Genomic DNA, 17,970 nt, shown 5'->3' on the forward strand with positions numbered 1-17,970 from the left:
TTTCATGTGTCATTTGTATTCCTGTTTAAATGACTGATAAGCATGACTTTGTGCTCATACATTTTTATTACATTGTTATATTTCAATATACAGCACAGTACATGAAAAATGTCATACATAAGGTTCAACATTTTACTTTCATTTAGTAGATAACGTGCAATCCAAAAGGTTCTTAAATCTCAACACCCTAACAGCCAGCTGCTCACCTCTGATGAAACATCAAAATACATGTACATACAGAAAAAGAAAAGTACATTCAAAGGATCTACTCTACACCAGTTTGGCCCTAGAGGAGCCAGGCTGCAGTATGCGCAGAGAAACGATATGTTTAACAGCTCTTCTAAACCAGGGATAAAACAGGGCGTAAATCAAGGGGTTCACACACGAGTTGAAATTAAACAGGTAGAGAACATAATGTGCGGATGTTGAAAAGCTTATGTCACCTACTAGAGGAGAAATGTAAAATGGACAAATGCAGACAAGGAATACGAGGACCAGAACACCGAGAGTCCTGGCAGCTTTCAGCTCGGATTTCTTTGCACCTAAAAGGACGGAATTCTGTACTTTGTCGCATGTGACGTTAGAACGCATGGCTCGCGCCTGAGACACAGCAACAATAAACACTCTGGTGTACAGCATGACAATAATGCTTAGAGGGAGGATGAAAATCACAACCATGTCAAAAATCCCATTTTTCATGTTTAAATGAACAGCACATTCCCCATAGCAGGACCTGCATTTTTCCGGATGAGCTAGATGATCCCTCAAAAGAATGCAACAATACAGAGACAACAAGAACCAGCAGAGACAAACACAAAGTTGGATTCTATTCACAGTGACTTTAACGTTATAGTGGAGAGGATCGCAAATGGCAATGTAACGGTCAACTGATATCAACACCATGTTTCCCACTGAGGTGGACAGGATGATGAAGGAGGCCAACTGATAGCAAATGCATGCTACATCGCCAAAAGCCCAGCAGGATGTTCTTTGATAGATATCAGTCGGCCACACCAGGAGGCCCACCAGGACGTCGGAGACGGCGAGAGAGAGGAGGAGCAGGTTGGTGGGAGTGTGAAGCTGCCTGCACACAAGAAAAAAAAATATGTACACTTCACAATTGGAAACAGTATGCAAGATAGACAACACTTAAACATCAGCTTCAGACTCCAGACAAACCTAACAAATGTAACAAACAGCGTGAGATTGAAAAAGAGCATATGCCTGAAATGGGAGATTGCAACAATGACGAGCAAATTGAGCAGCACAGTGAGGATACAAGTTAAAGACAGCAGAGCATTAAGAACATCTTCAGATGATTCAAACATGGACTTCTTGCATGACAGGTTCGCCAGCTGTGGAAAGCAGAGTTCTGAATGGTCCTTGCTCTCCATGCAGAGGTTGCCGCTCACCCAGCGTTCTGGCCAAACTCCTCCAAGGTCCAACTCATTTATGAGCTGGAGGACCGCCCCCAAGCAAATCTGATTGGATAAAATATTGTTTATGTTCCCAAAGTATGATGTCATGACTACTGCTCTCAAGTCACAGCACTAAGGGTATAACGATACATTGATCCTGATCGATATCCATCAATTGAAGGCCCTCGTAACGAACTAAATCATGGCGGACTAATATCGTCAAATGTCGCATTGAAATCGTATGGTCACAAAATTGGTGTTTAGCGATATAGACCAACACAACGTTCGGTTAAGCAACATTTCAATCAAATTGACTAAGGGCGTATTCACAGCAGGAAAGGCCAAAGTTCACTTTCTTTGGTCCGCACCGAAATACAAAATGGTCCAAACTTTTTTGATACAGTTCCTTTTCACATAGCAATTTCAGCGAGCAACACAGGATTTGACAGCAAACCTACGCATGTTAAAAAAAAAATTTCAATCTTTGACAAAAATGGTCTTGGCGGGGTAACATGGTAAAATAAGGAAGTAAAAAACTGAGCTGCAGAGTACTGCAGTCTTGTTCATTAGGATTTGTTTTATCCAATTACAAGCGTTTGTGGGAAATTTGGTACATCAGGGGCCTTGATTGCCATGACAGGGTGGAATGTCATCAAGCATAGACTTCCCTATCAGTTGAGGAGACAGCTCCTACAGACATTACGCCACGACTTTCCCGTAGGGGGATTGACCAGGCAGAGCATCGTGGCAGCTTTCACTGTGATGAACTCAAACACACGCTGCGTTCTAATGCCGGATTTATGTGGAAACGGACAAAAGGATGAAAGTTTAAGTGCATACATGCAGGGAGGAGTCATTTGGTCGAAGATTCAGCCTAAATATTATATAAAATAGCACCATGTCTGCACTTTGAAACGTTGTGAATACAATGAAATAAATGGAAAAAAATTACGTAACTTTAGCTTGAAATATTTACGAATTCTCAATGATAACTGCCCGTTTTTTTGCTTCTAGCCAGAAATCTAGACTGTTTTACGTTCATACAGTGAGGAGCAGAAGTATTTGCACTCCTTGTGATTTTGTAAGTTCACCCACTTAGAAAATGTCGAGTTTTGAGATTTCAATCATATATTTCCACTTATAGACACATATTCTAAAAAAAAAAATCCAGAACTCACATTATATCATTTTTCAATAATTTGTAATTAACTGCGGTTCATAAGTATTTGTACCCATGAGAAAATCACTGCTAATATTTAGTGAAGGAGCCTTAGTTTGCAGTTAAAACTGTTCTTTCCACAGTGACTTTGACGTTATAATGGAGGGGATCGAATATGGCAATGTAACATTCAGCTGATATCAACAGCATGTTTCCCACTACGTCGCCAAAAGCCCAGCAGTATTGACGTAGTTCTCATCAGGCCAAACCAGGAGGCCCACAAGGAAGTCGGAGACGGCGAAAGAAAGGACTGGGAGAAGTAGAAAACAGTAAACAATATAGACAACACTTCTGAATCAGACCAAACAAGAACTTCAGAGTCCAGACGGACATAACAAACTGAATTAATAGACAACATGAGATAGAAAAAGTGCCTGAAATAGGAGATTGCGACAATGACTAGCAAATTGAGCAACACAGCGAGGACACAGGCTAAAGATGGCTGAATATTGAAAAGGACATCTCCAGATGATTCAGACTTAGACTTCCTGCAGGACAGGTTGGCCAGCTGTGAAAAGCAGAGCTTTGAATAGTCCTTGCTCTCCATGCAGTAGCTGCCACTCAGACAGCGTTCTGGCCAAACTCCTCCAAGGTTTGCTTCTTTATAGCTTCGAGGACAGTCCGCAAGCATGTCTGATTGGATAAAAGTTTGTTCATGTTCCCATAGTATGATGTCATGACTACTGCTGTCTAGTCACAGCACTAATAGCGTAACGATACATTGATCCTTATCAATATAGAAGGCCCTCGTAATGTAATCGCATGGTCACAAAATTGGTGATTAGGGACATACCACAGATCAGGACAACCATCGGTTAAGAAACATTCCGATCAATTTGATTGAAACACAAAACACTGATCACGATCGTCATCTTTTGCTTTTAGGCCTCGTTAACGCGACAACGATCAGAAGTAAAAATGTAAAAATGGCGTTTTTTCGTAAAAATGAATCGGCGTGTTACACGAGCGATTTGTGTGGGGTAATGTGCTTCCAATTTGCCCATGTACTAGTAGTATGCATGCCCAGTGTGTAGGTGGAAGACCACTAAAACATTAAAAAGTGCCTCTTTCCTCTTTATTATACCTCTCTGGATTGGTTTGTTGCTTGCAGCCCTTAACTGGATAGTTATAGACATGAAATCCATTGTCGTTGTGAGGGATGACATTGTTAAGGTGGCTTGACGGTGTGACCCAAAGCACAACAATGAGGAGTCGGGAATTCGAAATCCAAGGGTGTGTTTTAGTGATGTGTCGTTCGCGAACGAACCGTTCGAACGAACGGTTTTGTGTTGGTTTTTTCCTAGTGATACTTGTCCCTGTGATTACCCATTGATTTCACCTGTTGTGCCTGCTCCTAGTTAGTCCTCTTGTATTATCCAGCTGTTCCTCATTGTCTCGTTACCCCTTGTCTGCATGTGTGTATATAAGCACCCAGTTTCTTTTCACTCCTCATTGCGTCATTGTCAATGTCAGAGTCTATGTCAATGTCAATCTCCACGTTCATGTCAGCATTTTTCCCCAGTTCCTCGTGTTCCTCGTCCTGCTTGGAAAGTAAGTTTATTAGTTAGCCTGACTTTTGTTTGTTAAGAGTTTTTGGATCACCCCAGCCTTTGTTTTGTACTTTGTTTTTGTTGGCTTGAATTAAATCATTTTTGCACCATCTATCTGCCTCGCCTCCCTTTCCCTGCATTTGGGTCCACACACCACCTGCCGGCCCAGTTTACCTGACACCGGCTCTTTGAAGTGAACGACGGGAGCAGGCTCCTAATAGGACCCGACTTTTTTTTTTTCTCCTGTTTTTTTTTCCCCCTTCGGTTGAAGCCGCACGTGATTGGTCAAGATCCTTGGTAGAAGAGGGAGGGGAGGGTTACACAGACACGCTGCAGTGAGGAGGAGGGGGAGGGGTTAGATGATTAACCCTTAGATGCACACGTTACTGGACCCTACACTCTTCCATAAGTGGGTAAAAAATGACCCATATTAGAACCAATGTGTTTTCATGCCATTTTGATGAAGAATAATCATTTGTATATTAATTAGTATAACATTTAGGGCCACACAAGAATGATTTCATGCTTGAAATATCTTTATGATTCAATTAACATTGGGGGGGGGGGGGGGGGGGGGGACAGAACAGCAATAGACTGACCGATTTCTGAGGATACTGTGGCTCTGTGTTCTGCTCTGGGTGGGAGGTAATTCGCTCTAGTAAGAGCCCTACCAACTCATTCTGTTGGCCATGATTTGGACACTTTCTTCTTCAGAGGACACATAAGTGGAATCTTATGAGTCAGATTGATCCTGTTAGTTGGATTTCCAGGTGGACAACTGCCACTGCCACCTGGACAATAGTCTTGGTCCTCATCATCAGAAATTTAGGACACTTGAGTCCAACCCTGTCACTGCCTCTCCATCATCCAACATCTGGAGGACATTTTCAGCTGTAAATCTAGCAGCTGAGATTTTGGATAAGGAAACACAAGAGTAATGTTTTCACTAGATCAATATGTAGTCGTATAAATAAATACACACACACACACACACACACTATATATTCAATAATGTTAGCAACATATTAGTAGTTAGTGTAGGCGTTCAATGTTTTCGTGTTGTTGTGTTTCTTTTCTTTCTTCTCTTGTGTTTGTTTTCTTCTGTTCCCCCATAACCCCTTCCTATTCGCTGCTTTGTCATAATAAACGAGGTATGTTGAATGATCACAATGGGAGTATGTCATACTCTCAACGTGAAATATTAAAACTGTTCAGACCAACCGGGCACTTAGACTTCCATTCTCCGTGTCAAACAGCTGAACAGGACAGGTTTAAAAAAAAAAAAAAAAAAATAATAATAATGTTAGCTAACTTAGGCTAGGTCGCATAAAAGTGGACCATTTCAAATTCGATCCAGGTCACTTTCGTATGTGGTTAAAATCTGATCCGGGCCACATTTTTCCAGAAGGTGCCTGGGGTTTGAACTGTCAAGTCCCCCAAATTGGAATTCATGCAGCAATTAACATCAGCAAAGAGAGAGAGAAACAGGGCGCTACAGAAGCGTTGAAGCTGTGCATTAGCGTTAGCGCCTAGCTTGAACGTGGCTTTTGGGGAAGAAGTGGGCTTGACAACAGTCATTAAAAAAAAAAAAAAAACTGGGTTGAGGATACGTCTGAGAATGCTCTGATTTCTCTCTGCTCCAAATGAGGAATATTTCAAGATTGCTTACACAGCGAGGTGTCGGGCAAGCTGTCCATACATGTGTGCGTCATGTGTAGTCTTGATGCTCCTGCGCATGCAGGCAAGTTTGCTCAGTGCATCTCGGACTGCGAATTAGTGCGCATGTGTGATACTCGAACAGGCTCAATGGAGAAAGGAAGTCTGAACGGGCACGTCAAAAAAAGTTATAACAAAAAATCGGAATTGTGCATTGTAGGTTAATTTGTTGATAAATAATATTAAAAAGAGTCATGAAAGACACACACACAAAAATACTATATGGACATAATACTTACAGTACAAGTATCAACTCTTGCTGTGTAAAATAATGTTAAGGGATGTCACTTCTTACTTACCTAGTCAATGTGGTCCATGGTAAATTCATTCCTGAGAGCCAAAGTTGATAAGAATGAAAGATTCCCATTGGATTCGATAGAAAATGCATGTGGATCATTTTGACCCACTTGTGGAAGCTTAGGGTAGTAATACAAAAAAGACACTTTCATCATATGTATAAAAAGTTCATCAAAAATTTGAATGGCATTATATCAAAAACGTGTTTTGAGGAATATCTGGAATATGAATTGATAACAAATTTTCATTCCAAAGATATTTCAAGAAAACAACCTCACCGAGTCGTTTTTGACCTACTTATGCATCTAAGGGTTAAAAAATGTTAACAGAGAGGAGAAACAGGATCAACCCCTCAAAGTTGAGGCACTTGGTTTTTCTTAATGCCAATCTTCGCTAAAGACTAGCTAAAACTTTTACTTGGATGCTGCTTTGTTCTTTTTGTTCTACAAATTTTAATTTAAATAATTTGTTGCGTGGTAATCAAAGCTCACTTATGTTGTTTTACTGTAAATAGTTAAAAGCTTATGAATATACACAAATACACAATCAGAGATTGGAACTTTTTGTTTACCTTGTTTTGAGATGGGTCTTTGTTTTTGTACTTTATTATTTATTTTTTTGTAGCACTCCAAGTTGTACTCCATGTTGAGTATGTTCAGAAGAATATAAATAAAGCCATATAAATAATAAATATTTGATATACTGTATATTTTTTACATTAGTAATTTGTTTTACACATAATTTTACATTAATTTTGGCAGTAAATTAATTTAAGCAACAACAAAAAATTGTGGAGCCATTTGGGAGCCGAAAGAGCCCGGTCTTTTTAGTGAGCCGAGCCAAAAGAACTGTCTCTCTAAAAAGAGCCGGAATTCCCATCACTAGTAGTGATGTGTCGGTCGCAAACGAGCCGGTACAAAGAAGTGAACGATGAGAGCCGGCGCCCTCCCTCGACAGCTGGCTCTGTCATTTTCTCTCTCTCGCTCGCTCTCTCTCTCTCTTGTTCTCTCTTTTTCACGTGTCTGAAGCAGGTTTGGCAGTGGCTCAGCTGCCATGCTCACTCAGAGAGGGACACAGGAAGAGAAAGGAGAGGGGCGAGGGGCTTGGTACAAGGTACTGCGCGGAGTGCGTGCAGTGCCTACCTTTGACAACAATAGATATCATTTAGTTATATTATTTACTGCCTATGAATGCTCATCTTTCAGTGTTATTGACTGCATGAGATGCCCAATCCATTTTGACTAGGAATGTTCATTCACCCCCTCCCAGTAGAAGATTAACTGGATGTCGAGTGCTGTCAGCGGCAGCCATTGAGTTAAATGTGTGCTCCATAGAACATGAGAAGAGCAATTGTGTGATTATTATGACTCCCCACAAAGCGCTATGAGGTCATATGGAACTTTCAGCCATTACTAACAACAGGGACCACTCCCCATGTCATAAAAATATGTATTGTAATATGTATTTTATCATGACATTTTTGCAAGTAGGGCTTTAATACATTTAGGTCCTTTGTGAATTCATATCTTATTGTTCTACAGTCTGTTAGGGTTTCATGCGTAGTATGTTTGGTTTATATGTGTAATTTGTATTCCTTTTTAAATGACTGATAAGCATGACTTTGTGCTCATAAACTTTTATTACATTGTTATATTTCAATATACAGCACAGTACATGAAAAATGTCTTACATAAGGTTCAACACTTTACTTTCATTTAGTCGATAACATTTGCAATCAAAAAGGTTCTTAAATCTCATCACCCTAACGGCCAGCTGCTCTCCTCTGATGTAACATCAAAATACATGTACATACAGAAAAAGAAAAGTACATTCAAAGGGTCTACTCTACACCAGTTTGGCCCCAGAGGAGCCAGGCTGCAGTATGCGCAAAGTAACAATATGTTTAACAGCTCTTCTAAACCAGGGGTAGAACAGGGCGTAAATCAAGGGGTTCACACACGAGTTGAAATTATATAGGTAGACAACATAATGTGCAGATGTTGAAAAGCTTATGTCACCTACAAGAGAAGAAATGTAAAATGGACAAAAGCAGACAAGGAATACGAGGACCAGAACACCGAGAGTCCTGGCCGCTTTCAGCTCGGATTTCTTTGCGCCTAAAGGGACAGAATTCTGTACTTTGTTGCATGTGACGTGAGAACGCATGGCTCGTGCCTGAGATACGGCAACCATAAACACTCTGGTGTACAGCGTGACAATAATGCTAAGAGGGAGGATGAAAATTGCAACCATATTAATAATCCCATCACTCACGTTCAAATGAACAACACATTCCCCATAGCAGGACCTGCATTTTTCCGGATGAGCTAGATGATCCCTCAAGAGAACGCTACAGTAAAGAGACAACAATAACCAGCAGAGACAAACACAAAGTTGGATTGTATTCACAGTGACTTTGACGTTATAGTGGAGAGGACTGCAAATGGCAATGTAACGGTCAACTGATATCAACACCATGTTTCCCACTGATGCAGACACGACTATGTAGGAGGCAAACTGATAGCAAACGCATGCTATGTCGCCAAAAGCCCAGCAGGATGTTCTGATATAGATCTGACCTGGCCACACCAGGAGGCCCACCAGGACGTCGGAGACGGCGAGAGAGAGGAGGAGCAGGTTGGTGGGAGTGTGAAGCTGCCTGCACACAAGAAAAAAATATACCGTACAATTGGAAACAGTATGCAAGATAGACAACACTTAAACATCAGCTTCAGACTCCAGACAAACCTAACAAATGTAACAAACAGCGTGAGATTGAAAAAGAGCATATGCCTGAAATGGGAGATTGCAACACTGACGAGCAAATTGAGCAGCACAGTGAGGACACAAGTTAAAGACAGCAGAGCATTAAGAACATCTTCAGATGATTCAAACATGGACTTCTTGCATGACAGGTTGGCCAGCTGTGGAAAGCAGAGCTCTGAATGGTTCTTGCTCTCCATGCAGGAAGTTGCGTTCCGGCCAAACTCCTCCAAGGTCCGCCTGATTTATGGGTTCTAGGACCACCCCCAAGCAAATCTGATTGGATAAAAGATTGTTTATGTTCCCAAAGTATGATGTCATGACTACTGTTGTCAAGTCACAGCACTAAGGGTATAACGATACATTGATCCTGAGCGATATCCATCGATCGAAGGCCCTCGTAACAAACTGAATCGTGGCAGACTTTGTAATATCGTCAAATCTCGCATTCAAATCGTATGGTCACGAAATTGGTGTTTAGCGATATAGACCAACACAACGTTCGGTTAAGCAACATTCCAATCAAATTGATTAGGGGTGTATTCACACGAGAATGGCCAAAGTTCACTTTCTTTGGTCTGCACCGGAATACAAAACTGTCTGGACTTTTATCATGTGGTTCCTTTTCACATAACAATTTAATAAAGTAACACAGGCATTGACAACAAACCTACGCATGTGCAAAAATCAATCATTTGACAAAATGATCTGGGCGGGGTAACATGGTAAAATAAGAAAGTAAACAATAACTGAGCGGTAGAGTACAGCAAAACCGCACAGTTTTTTTATCGAAGCCGCTTTAGTTTCCTCTGCATTTTCACTTTCTTCCATGAGAGTACGCCGTCTTAAACAACAAGAACAACACCATGGCTATCGGTGATTTTGCTACTTTTGCCAGCGAACTTTGGACACCAATTGCATAACACCATGAATAAGTGTATTATCTCATGGTGTCCATGAAGTACTGTTGTATATGTAGTTGTAGTGGATTGTCAAATAAAATATATAGCCTTGAAATCTGTCAGGGAAGCTCAAGTTTGAACTCCAAGACAAGTGTTACCTAGATAGCTAGATTAGAGAAATAAATACGACCACAACCATGGATTGATTTTCTTTGAAGGTTTAGTACAAGAGCTCTTGGGTACAGACACAGAATAATGCACAGAGTGCCTCTCCGCATGTGGACAAAAGAGAGATACAGGGCATCCCTCTATTTATGGGTTGACACCATGGAAACGAAATCGAAAGTTAGTAAAAACATTTCAAGTTACAGAAAAAAATCTCTCATAGGGGAAAACCACCTCAAGCTGTAACCTTGAATCACAAGCCGTGGCCAGGAAGAAGAAGTTTGATAAGCCACAGTTGCTATATTGTACTCATTCAGGGCATATTGGAAACACTGGGAAAATGACAGTCCATATTTGGGTATATTGACTCCGTCTACAATCGTCAAGGCTATGAGAAGGCCCACTCAAAAATATTACAACAGATTGTTCTAACAATGATACTCTATGCTATAATGTTCTCATGAGAAGCATAACAAGAGCATTCAACATATAATGTATAATGTTTGTGTTTTAAGCATGAATAAATTCTCTCACAAAATCTATAACCTTTCCCAGGGGCGCTGGAAGTCACTCACAGCAAAGTGTGCTGAAGATCTTTTTTAGTTTTTCCCTTTCAGAAACAGCTGTTTCGGTCCAAATGTGTCATGCTCGCGCGTTTTATCCATACAAGGCATGCACAATGGCAGTACTACTACTAGGGTACTATAGTGACAGCATTCTATTACACCTACAGTGTGTGATGGAGTATTTGTATTGGAAATAAAAGCACCTATGTATTATATTGCAAATCCCTGCAGCTAGACAGCGCAATGACACACAAACACATTTGAAAACTAAATGGTCCAATAAGCTACAGTTTAACACCCCCCACAACACAATCACAACACAATGAAACAAATAAATTGCAGACTAATATTTAATAATAAATATATAACAGCGTTCTGCACGGCGCAAGTTCAACAGCAACAACAAAAAAATAACATGGCTACAATGAAAGCATGTCATACCTATTTGAAGACATGAAAGGTAGATTTTCTTTCTGGACTCTAAATCTGGATCAAACATTTCCTCGCTGGGCACTGTTATAGAACTATCATTATCTTCATTTTGGACTTTGAATTGAATTTTAGAAAATGTCGCTGTTTTTGTAAAGAAAATATCGCTAGTTCGTTTTTTGCGCCATCCCCAAAGTTAAATATGCTATTGCTTGTATTATTTTTTTTAACAACAAAAAAAAAAGGAATCTACCAACCTTCCCCAACACCATGGGGTGCTGCAGCACCCTCAGTACCCAACTTCCTGCGTCACTGAGACTTCCTCATTTACTTTCTCCGCACACTTTCATATACGACACAAGGACAGACAGTAATGTAGCGCTATGTGTGGCTAAGTGTACACTGCTGGCCAAAAGTATTGGCACCCCTGAATTCTGTCAAATAATGCTCAATTTCTCCGAGAAAATGATTGCAATTACAAATGCTTTGGTAGTAATATCTTCATTGATTTTGCTTGGAATGAAAAAACACAAAAGAGGATGGGGGGAGAATTCATGATCATTTTACACTAAACTCCAAAAATGTGCCAGACAAAGGTATTGGCACCCTTTGAAAAATTATGTGATGCTTCTCAAATTTGTGTAATTAACAGCACCTGTTACTTACCTGTGGGCACACAACAGGTGGTGGCAGTAACAATCACTTGCAGCCAGTTAAAATGTATTAAAGATGACTCAACCTCTGTCCTGTGTCCTTGTGTGTACCACATTGAGCATGGAGAAAAGAAAGAAGACCAAAGAACTGTCTGAGGACTTGAGAAGCAAAACTGGGAGGAAGCATGGGCAATCTCAAGGCGACAAGTCCATCTTCAAAGACCTGAATGTTCCTGTGTCTACCGTGCACAGTGTCATCAATAAGAGTAAAGCCCATGGCACTGTGGCTAACCTCCCTAGACGTGGACGGAAAAGAAAAAAATTGACGAGAGATTTCAACAAAAGATTGTGCAGATGGTGGATAAAGAACCTCGACTAACATCCAAACAAGTTCAAGCTGTCCTGCAGTCCGAGGGATACAACAGCGTCAACCCGTACTTTCCGTCGGCGTCTGAATGAAAAGGGACTCTATGGTAGGATACCCAGGAAGACACCACTTCTGACCCAGAGACATTAAAAAGCCAGGCAGGAGTTTGCCAAAACTTACCTGAGAAAGCCAAAAATGTTTTGGAAAATGTTCTCTGGTCAGATGAGACAAAAGTAGAGGTTTTTGGGAAAAGGCCTCAACATAGAGTTTACAGGAAAAAACGAGGCCTTCAAAGAAAAGAACACGGTCCCCATGGTCAAACATGTCGGAGGTTCCCTGATGTTTTGGGGTTGCTTCGCTACCTCTGGCACTGGAGTGCTTGAACATGTGCATGGCATTATGAAGTTTAAAGACTAGCAACAAATTTTGCAGCATGATGTAGGGCCAAGTGTGAGAAAGCTGGGTCTCCCTCAGAGGTCATGGGTCAACCGGCAGGACAATGACCCAAAACACACTTCAAAAGCACTAGAAAATGGTTTAAGAGAAAGCACTGGAGACTTCTAAAGTTGCAAGCAACGAGTCCAGACCTGAATCGCATAGACCACCTGTGGAGAGATCTGAAAATGGCAGTTTGGAGAAGTCACCCTTCAAATCTCAGAGACCTGGAGCAGTTGGCTAAAGAAGAATGGTATAAAATTCTAGCAGAGCATTGTAAGAAACTCATTGATGGATACCGATAGCAGTTGTTTGCAGTTATTTTGTCTTAGGGTCATGCTACCAAGTATTAGGCTGAGGGTGTCAATACTTTTGACCGGCCCATTTTTCCCCATTGTCTTTTGTGTTTTTTCATTGCAAGCAAAATAAATGAAGATATTACTACCAAATCATTTGTAATCACAATCATTTTCTGGGAGAAATTGAGCATTATCAGAAATGAATTGCAGGGGTGCCAATACTTTTGGCCAGGGGTGTATAGTGCACTATACTACAAATATATGCATGTGCATGTCTGTTCCTCTGTCTCGTTTTCCTGTCAATCTACATGCACATTGTTCATTGGCCCATTCATGTGTTTGACCTGACGTCTTTTGTAAAGATGAGGTGCTCATAAACCTAAGGGATCATTCTGTTTGTTATCTTCACTGAGGTGCATATTTGTGTTTGTTTAGACAAGGCGATTGCCACCTTGCATATTATTATTATTGAGTGACAGTTTTCCACTAATCATTAATTTATGTAAGTAACACCAGAGAGAAATATGACAGATCATCACCCTGAGCCTGGCTGCCTACCTATTTCACCTGACTGACTTGATTGACTGGCTGGCTAGCTGTTTGGCAGACTGACTTGCTGACAGACTATTTGGTTTACAGACTGACTACCTTTTATGTTTGATTTTGTTTCAAATGGCATATGCACTTTCTTCTTTCATTAGTACTTGAATTAAGAACAGAGCTGAAGTCTATTGCAGTGACGTGCGCTCAGCGGAGGCAGGGGAGGCATAGCCTCACCTGTCAGCATGACAAAAAAAATAATTATAGCATCAAATTTATATTAATATTTGTCCATTGCTCTTTATGTATGACTCATTTCAAACATTTTTATAGTCAAAATCGCTGAATTTGCCTATTTCCTGTTCAAATAAAGAAATGAAACGAGAGGTGCGGCAGCAACGGGTAAAGTCTCACCTCTGAATGCGCAATCCATAACAAACTGGGTTGATACATGGAATTGGAGCTTGCTGGTTGCCGTACATCTGCATGTCGCCATTATAATGTTTCCAGATACGTTTATTTGACCTGATTTTCCACAGTCTGGCTAATGTCCCTTAAAGTTTAATGTTTGTTAGAGACACATTTAGTTTTGCTGATGGGAAATAAAACCGCAGTGAAAAGGCACAGGTTGCGGCAGATGGTACTCTGCCGCACTGAAAGGGGGCGTACGTGAAACTGAACTTTCCGTCAAAAGAGGACGCAATTAACACAACACCGGAGCTAAAAGGTTTGCTTCAAACTACAGGACAGAAGATAACTCGCGCTTTTCAAACGGACTGGTACACCCGAAAAGACTGGCTATGTGGCTGTCCTTCGAAAAATCGCCTTTGTTGCTCTCCCTGCCTTTTCTTCTGAACTTGTGCCAATGTCTGGACTACACGAGATATTGTGACATTAAAAAACTACCACGAAGCCTCAGCAAACATGAGAGCTCGACCACTCACATTCAAAGCCTGATTGCTTTAAAAACCTTTGGAAGCTCAAGGATCGATTTGGCTTTGACGAACAGCGGAAGCTCAACGGAAGCATCCACAAAGCTAAGGTAAAGGAAAACAGTGTTTGAAAGACCTCATTAATGCAACCTGCATCCTAGCTAAACAGGAGTTAACATTTCGTGGTAACGATGAGCGTGTAAGCCAGGGGCGTCCAAACTTTTTGCACATGGGGCCAGATTTGGTGTGGTAAAAATGTGGGGGGCCGACCTTGGTTGACGTCCTTTACGTAGAACAATATATTTAAGCAAATTTTAGCAAGCCATTCTGTGTGTCACATTTGCTTTATTATTATTATTTTTTTAATTCTTAATTTCAACAATCTCGCAACTAGCCTTTGTGGCGTTCTCTTACAACCCTTGGGCACTTGCGAAATACTGCTGATGAGAAATTAATCGAACTTCAAGTTGCTTCAATGTCTAGCTGAGTATCTTCCCTGTAATCTTGTTGTACATGTCAGCGTGTCTCGTTTGGTAATATCGCCTCACATCGAACTCTTTAAAAACGGCGACTGTCTCTTTGCAAATGAGGCAGACACAGTTGTTGTGTATTTTAGTGAAGAAATAGTCCAATTTCAACCTATCCTTGAAACGTTGGCCGTCACAGTTAACTTTCTTTTTTTTTTTTGTTGATGTCGCCATTTTAGAAAATTGGAAGTAAAGGGTCACACGGGGTTAATGTGCGTAGAGTGCTGCTGCCTTTTAGTGGGTAAATGAGGAGCAGCATTTAGTGTGTAAGCTACTTCATATGCTTGTAGCAGTACTGCCGACCAATTTATTAAGACTGTGTCCGGGCCAGACGTTATTGATTTTATGACAGAGGCTGGGGGCCGGATGAAATTTGACCACGGGCCGCATTTGGCCCCCGGGCCGGACTTTGGACATGTCTGGTGTAAGCTCTTCTAAACGTGGCATATATGTAGAACGATTACATGGTTTTGCTGAGAAAGATGAAAGGTTAGTTAGACATTTGGACACATCCACTGTGTTTTCTGGCTTGTCAAATAGAACACAGAATGATCTAATTGAAGCAATCCTCTCCATTCAGGCGGAGAGATTTTTTAAAGTAAAGGAAAATAAGGAGGACTTTTACAAAAAGGGCGTAGGTTTGCATAGGGACGGTAGGGACATGACACTACCAACTTTTCAGGATGCTAAAATTGTCCCCACCAACTTTTAAGCAACCTTACCTTTTTTGCATAATATAATGTTCAGTTATATAGAGAATTTAGCAGTGTTGTTAATAACGGCGTTACTGTCAGGGACGCGGGCAGGCAGGCAGGTTGTGTGGACCCAACTGCAGGGAAACAAAAGCGGCAAGGCAGGTGAACTCAAAAAACGTTTTAATTATAACTAACCAAAGGCACAAAGTACAAACAAAAGGACTGTGGATCAAAAAGGCAAGGTTCAAACAAAACTTACTTTACCGGAGGGACTAATACACGAGGGCTTGGAAAGGACTTCAACTTGGACGCAGACACTGACATTGACAATGACGCAACAAGGAGTGAACAGAAAATGGGAGCTTATATACACACACGCAAACAAGGGTTAACGAGACAACAAGGAACAGGTGAGCACAGGAGGATAGACTAGGAGAAGGCACATCAGGTGAAATCAATGGGCAATCACAGGGACAAGTTACACTAGGAGAAAACAAATACAAAACCTAACAGTTACAATATAACGGCGTTACTAACGGCGTTATTTTTTTCAGTAGTGGGTAATCTAATTAATTACTTTTCTCATCTTGGCAACGCCGTTACCGTTACTGAGGACGGAAAGGCACGCGTTACTATGCGTTACTATATTGGTCGAAAATCCTGAGGGAGACGGACTCACCGATGTTAGGGTCCACGAACGCGGAAACAAGGTTGGACCTCACAACAGACAACAAACGACTGAAGGAAGCGTACAAGGGTTTATTAAATACAAAACAAAAATCGCGGCAAAAAGGGGAAATAACAAAACGGGTCCGTGACAGGAGGTCGACGGGGATCAATATACAAACGCGAGGGTAAACCAAGGAGCTAGGCAGAGCCAATAAAACAACTAAAATACACTCAAATACCTGCACAAGGTAGAGGCATACAAAACTAAAGTGACTGGCGACTAAAACCCACGGAGGGTGCGAAATTACCAAAATAGCAAGTTACTCAAAATGCAAGGATGTCAAATGGCGACCAGCAAGAATAAATATCTCGGCGTCCTTCCAGTGGATTGCCTGCGTCTTTATACTGTTGTTGATGAGCTGCAGGTGCGACGTCGGGAACGCCCCCACAGCCGGCTCTGCAACAACACAAAATCTGACCAGGAGCAGAACGTGACAGTACCCCCCCCCCCAAAGGGAGCCCCTTGGCGACCCACCTGGCTTCCCCGGACAGCGTGTGTGAAAGTCTCGGATGACAGATGGATCCAGGATCCAGCAGCGGGGGATCCATTGGCGTTCCTCAGGACCGTAACCCTCCCAGTCGACCAGATATTGAACCCCCCTGCCCCTCTTCCTGGAGTCTAAAATGGACCAAACCGTGTAAACCGGGTCACCATCGAGCAGACGCGGAGGCGGAGGAGGAGGTTCCGGAGGGCAAAGCGGGCTGGTGGAGACAGGCTTCAGCAGGGAGACGTGGAAAACTGGATGGATCCTGAGGGATGGAGGCAGCGCGAGTCTTACGGCTACCGGGTTGACGACCTTATCAACCTTATAAGGTCCAATGAAGCGGGGACCCAGCTTCTTCGAGACCCCAGCAATGTTCAAGTCCTTGGTAGAAAGCCAGACCTCCTGGCCTGGCCGATACTCAGGGGCCGGTCTCTGGTGACGATCCGCCAACTGCTGGTTGCGCACTGCCGTCCTCGAAAGCGCTGCACAGGCGTCCCGCCAGACTCTATGAGCTCGTCGTAGGTGGTGCTGTACCGAGGGTATGGAGATGCTCGATTCCTGGGTAGGGAACACAGGGGGCTGGTAGCCGTAAGCGGTCTTGAAGGGCGACATACCTGTGGCTGTGCAGACCAGCGTGTTGTGAGCGTACTCCACCCAAGGGATATGGGTGGACCAGGAAGATGGGTGCTGGTGGCAGACGCACCGAAGAGCAGAAGCAAGGTCTTGGTTGGCCCGCTCTGTCTGGCCATTGGTCTGCGGGTGGTACCCAGACGACAAGCTAGCTGTAGCTCCCATGGCTTTGCAGAAGGCTTTCCACACTCTCGACACAAACTGGGGACCCCTGTCAGACACTAGGTCCGTGGGAAGGCCATGGATGCGAAAAACATGATTCACCAGTAGGTTTGCAGTCTCTAGCGACGATGGCAGCTTGGGCAGAGGAATGAAGTGTGCCATCTTGGAGAATCTATCAACAACGGTCAGCACCACAGTCTTTCCCTTGGACACCGGAAGACCAGACACGAAGTCCAAGGCTATGTGAGACCATGGACGGGGTTGAATTGGAAGTGGGCGCAGGAGGCCAGAGGGAGCATGATGGGACTGTTTGTTGCGGGCACACACCGAGCAGGCAAGAACAAACGCCCGGATGTCCTTGTTCATCCCAGGCCACCAGAACTTCTGGGAGACTAGGAACCGTGTCCGGGAGACCCCTGGGTGGCAGGCGACTTTAGAGGCATGTCCCCACTCTAGTACCTCAGACCTGTGCTCTTGAGAAACAAACAGTT

At 42.5% G+C, this 17,970-nt stretch overlaps 2 protein-coding genes across 2 annotated transcripts; both read right to left on the bottom strand.

Moving 5' to 3' along the window:
* Positions 1 to 270: 270 nt before the first annotated feature.
* Positions 271 to 1,394, bottom strand: LOC130927254 (trace amine-associated receptor 13c-like). The gene is made up of 2 exons (XM_057852948.1): positions 1,225 to 1,394; positions 271 to 1,084 (listed from the first exon to the last, which is right to left on the bottom strand). Exons 1-2 carry the CDS (start codon positions 1,392 to 1,394, stop codon positions 271 to 273), a joined length of 984 nt encoding a protein of 327 aa, XP_057708931.1.
* A 6,651-nt stretch (positions 1,395 to 8,045) lies between these two features.
* On the bottom strand, positions 8,046 to 9,163 carry LOC130927214 (trace amine-associated receptor 13c-like). Its single transcript, XM_057852871.1, has 2 exons — positions 8,994 to 9,163; positions 8,046 to 8,859 (listed from the first exon to the last, which is right to left on the bottom strand). The coding sequence occupies exons 1-2, from the start codon at positions 9,161 to 9,163 to the stop codon at positions 8,046 to 8,048; spliced, it is 984 nt and encodes a 327-aa protein (XP_057708854.1).
* Between the last annotated feature and the right edge of the window lie 8,807 nt (positions 9,164 to 17,970).

Source organism: Corythoichthys intestinalis, chromosome 12 (assembly GCF_030265065.1).
Source record: "Corythoichthys intestinalis isolate RoL2023-P3 chromosome 12, ASM3026506v1, whole genome shotgun sequence".
Lineage (NCBI taxonomy): Eukaryota > Metazoa > Chordata > Actinopteri > Syngnathiformes > Syngnathidae > Corythoichthys > Corythoichthys intestinalis.

What these genes read in the sequence shown, in the direction of transcription:
- LOC130927254 (XM_057852948.1), bottom strand. Translation starts at nt 1,394, where the DNA reads ATGGAGAGCAAGGACCATTCAGAACTCTGCTTTCCACAGCTGGCGAAC. An exon ending in GTTGCAATCTCCCATTTCAG is followed by an intron (nt 1,085 to 1,224) that starts GCATATGCTCTT and finishes TCTTGTGTGCAG; the next exon opens with GCAGCTTCACACTCCCACCA.
- LOC130927214 (XM_057852871.1), bottom strand. Translation starts at nt 9,163, where the DNA reads ATGGAGAGCAAGAACCATTCAGAGCTCTGCTTTCCACAGCTGGCCAAC. An exon ending in GTTGCAATCTCCCATTTCAG is followed by an intron (nt 8,860 to 8,993) that starts GCATATGCTCTT and finishes TCTTGTGTGCAG; the next exon opens with GCAGCTTCACACTCCCACCA.